Below are 3,482 nucleotides of genomic sequence, written 5' to 3' on the forward strand. Positions count from 1 at the left end.
GAGGGGGGAGGGGGAGGGGGAGGGGGGAAGATTTAAACAGTCCTATTTCTTCCCAGGGAACTGTTTCGTAAAGTGCCCAATTGACAGCCTGGCAGAGAATATGAAGTCTGAAATTTCATGAAAAAAATGAATGACAGTGCTGGGTTTGGGGAAGGCCTGTAATCTCAGAACTTGGGGTGGGGGAGGCAGGAAGATCACCAGTTTTACACCAACCCTGGGCCACATAGTGAGACCGAGCAGTGAGGAAGGAAGAAAAGAAAGAAGAGAGGGAGTGAGGGAGGGAAGAGATAACAGCTGTAACCAAATTATTCAAGGTCATATTGTTGAATAGATTCATAAATGCATGTGCATTTTCAAACAGTGACTCGAGGAAAGAATTTAAAATTCTTTAAATTTGGGGCTGGAAAGGTGGCTCAGTGGTAGAGCGCCTGCCTTGCATGCCTGAGGCCCTGGGTTCGATTCCTCAGCACTATATAAGAAAAAAGAAAAAAGCCGGAAGGGTGCTGTGGCTCAAGTGGTAGAGCACTAGCCTTGAGCTGAAGAGCTGAGGGACAGCGCCCAGACCCAGAGTTCAGGCTCCATGGCTGGACCCCCCCAAAAAAAAATTTCTTTAAATTTATTTAAAATACCCACTACACATATTCAACAACACTCTACATATACATTAGTTTTACCATATGTGTGATAGTCTGCTATTGTAACTCTATACAAAATAACCTAAATAGCTTGAAGAAAAAAAACAACACGATATGCAAATACCACTACCAGCCTACTGAGGATGTATTTCAGGCTGGAATGAATGCATAGTCTGCTGGAAAAATGCCAGGTTAGGTTTAGCTTTAGATCTGGTCTCAACAGAAAGCACAATGGTGGGTAATCAAAGTATTTTTCATAGACTCCCTGATATTAAACAACCTGTTCTATAGGGACAGCACAAGGGAGAAGAGAGGCAAACTGGAAAAAACAAAAACAAAAACCCTAGGCAGAAACCTGCTCTTTGCTATTAAAAAAAAAACATTAGCAAGGATGAATAAAGTACTAAGAACCACCTAGGAACCAGTGGCTCACACCTGTAATCCCACCTACTCAGGATGCTGAGCTCTGAAGTTCGCAGTTCAAAGCCAGCCCAGGCAGGAAAGTCCAGGAGACCCTTATCTCCAATCAACCACCCCAAACCGGAAGTGGAGCTGTGACTCAAAGTGGTTAGAACGATAGCGATGGCCTTGAGCACAAAAACGCAGGGTCAGTGGCCAGGCCCTGAGTTCAAGCCCCATGACCGGCCACCCCCCCAAAAGTCATTTAGGGCCTAGGGGTGGTCAATCCATCCCATTGCTGCATTCGCCTGGTGGACGAGAGGGTAAATTGTATGGTGGGCTACTTGGGTGGAACTCGAAGCCAAGGACCAGGTAGGGAGAAAGGGCAGCCTGGTGGGGTCCACGTCTTAAATACCCCAGGAGGATCCAATGTGCAAGATTTCCAACTTGGGTTCCAGCAGGGCGCTCGAGAGAAGGGGGTACCGTGTGGCCGCCGCCTGCACGGAGGCCACGGCGGGGGAACCGCGGCCCGGCCATTCAACTCAAGCCGACGATCGCACACGACAACTGAGCGAGACGAGCGACTTGGCCCCCGAGTGTCCCCGAGGGCGACCCCCCCCTTCCCGGCCATGTCACTCCACTGGGGCCGGCAGAGTCGAAAGGTCTGGAAAAGCGAAGCCATCTGGACAGGGGGACAGCGAGGGAGACAAGTGGAGAGGGGCTGGGTTGATTTTCGTGGGGGTGGGGGACCTCAGGCGCGGCCTGGCAGAGCGGGACGCGCAGGACCCCACTTCCCCCGGCCCCCCGGCCCTCCAGGCCGGGCCCGCGGCGTCCGGGGTCCGGCAGTCCGCCAGACGCGATCCGCTCCACTCACCCAGCTCCTCCGCCTGCAGCCGCAGCGGAGCACACACCGCCAGCAGCAGGGCCAGGAGGCCCGGCCCCGCAGTCCCCGCCAGCTCGCCGCCCCCTGAGGCCCCGCCGGGCGCCAGCTTGGCAGGTTCCACCTTCCCCTCGGCCGGCGCGGCGGCTGCCCGAGCGCCGCAGCCTCCACGGCGGCAGAGCGCGGCGCCCACACTCGGCGCAGCGGCTGCCGGACTCGGAATCGCTTCGGGGCGGCTCTGCGCCCAGCGGGGAGGGGCGTGGCCAGACGTCCCCGCCCCTCAACGCGCAGTCCCCGCCTCCAGCCCCGCCCCTGAGGAAGGAGTCGCCCTCCACCGTCTGACCGCCGGCTGTGCGCGGGCGTCGGAACTGGGCAAAGCGGCAACCCAACTCTGAATCGCTTCGGGGCGGCTCTGCGCCCAGCGGGGAGGGGGCGTGGTCAGGAGGCCCCGCCCCTCTCCTGGACTCCGACCGCTCAGGGCTTCCCTCCACCTCTCCGAGGTGGCCCGCCTCTCCCTCGGGCGTTCTCCAGCGCCACCAGCCTCAGTTCTGGTGAACCTGGGGGTCCACCGGACACCTGGCGGGAGGGGCCGCCCGGGAGCCGCGCGGCGCGGGCGTCCTCCCAGCTCCTCAGCGCGTCCCCTGGCGTCGGAGCCCGCTGGGGTTGGAGCGTGATCCTGGCAGAACCTGCTGGGTTGGGCAGGTCGGGGAGAGCGACCCGGGGCACCCGGAATTGTATAAAGGCCACCGCGCCCGGCAGAACCCCAGCGCAGGACGTCCTGGGTCGCGCGCGCGCTCAGGGATCCGCCGCTGCGCTCAGCACCGAGCCTGTGGGGCAGGGTGCGCAACCGCGTGGCGCTTGGCAGAAATGAGGGATCCTCAGGCCAGCAGGCTTCAGCGCCCCTTCCCCGCGTGGGAAGCCACAAGTGTTTCCCCCTTCCTGTTTCTCCCTACTTCCTCCCGAGGTGCTAGAATAAACCCTGGTTAGAACTTTTCCAAGAAGAAGTTACTCAATCCAGGGTGTGATGCAGATTTTTCCATCGAGAACGTGAAGGTGTTCTCGCCGCACATTTATAGCTATCATTAATTATAATCAGATGTCTGGTGAGAAGCTGCGGGGGGCGGGGGGGAAAAGAATTCACTCGTGCTTCTAGGCTTGGGAAATCGGACCTCAGAGGACACAGTTAACACACCGCGGTGCGACCCGAGCGGAGGGAGGAAAGAGGCGGGTGGGGCTGGGACGTGGTGAACGGTGGATGCCCGAGGTGCGATGTAGGGGGCTGTCAGGTCACAGAAGGGGTATTTAACTTGGTCTTAAGAGCAAAGGACAGCTTGGGAATGTGGCTTAGTGGTAGAGTGCTTGCCTAGCATGCATGAAGCCCTGGGTTTAATTCCTCTGTGCCATATAAACAGAAAAAGTCACAAGTGGCGCTGTGGCTCAAGTGGTGGGGGGGGGGGAGGGGAAGAGGGGAGAAGGGAAGGAGGGAGAAAGGGAGCGCAAGGGACATCCCCAGGAGGTCCAGAAGGAGAAACAAACAAAACAAAACAAGCCCATGAACTTTGGGGAGT

General features: G+C 57.9%; 1 protein-coding gene across 1 annotated transcript in view; it reads right to left on the bottom strand.

Moving 5' to 3' along the window:
* The window catches only part of Dcbld1 (discoidin, CUB and LCCL domain containing 1), a 63,337-nt gene extending 60,340 nt beyond the window's left edge, over window positions 1-2,997 (bottom strand). The window contains exons 1-3 of the mRNA XM_013032780.1: window positions 2,924-2,997; window positions 2,258-2,741; window positions 1,909-2,152 (exon numbers count right to left, since the gene is read on the bottom strand). Of these exons, the coding sequence (XP_012888234.1) occupies window positions 1,909-2,152; window positions 2,258-2,741; window positions 2,924-2,997 (802 nt within the window). The remainder of the gene's footprint in view (window positions 1-1,908; window positions 2,153-2,257; window positions 2,742-2,923) is intronic.
* Between the last annotated feature and the right edge of the window lie 485 nt (window positions 2,998-3,482).

Source organism: Dipodomys ordii, unplaced genomic scaffold (assembly GCF_000151885.1).
Source record: "Dipodomys ordii isolate 6190 unplaced genomic scaffold, Dord_2.0 Scaffold157, whole genome shotgun sequence".
NCBI lineage: Eukaryota > Metazoa > Chordata > Mammalia > Rodentia > Heteromyidae > Dipodomys > Dipodomys ordii.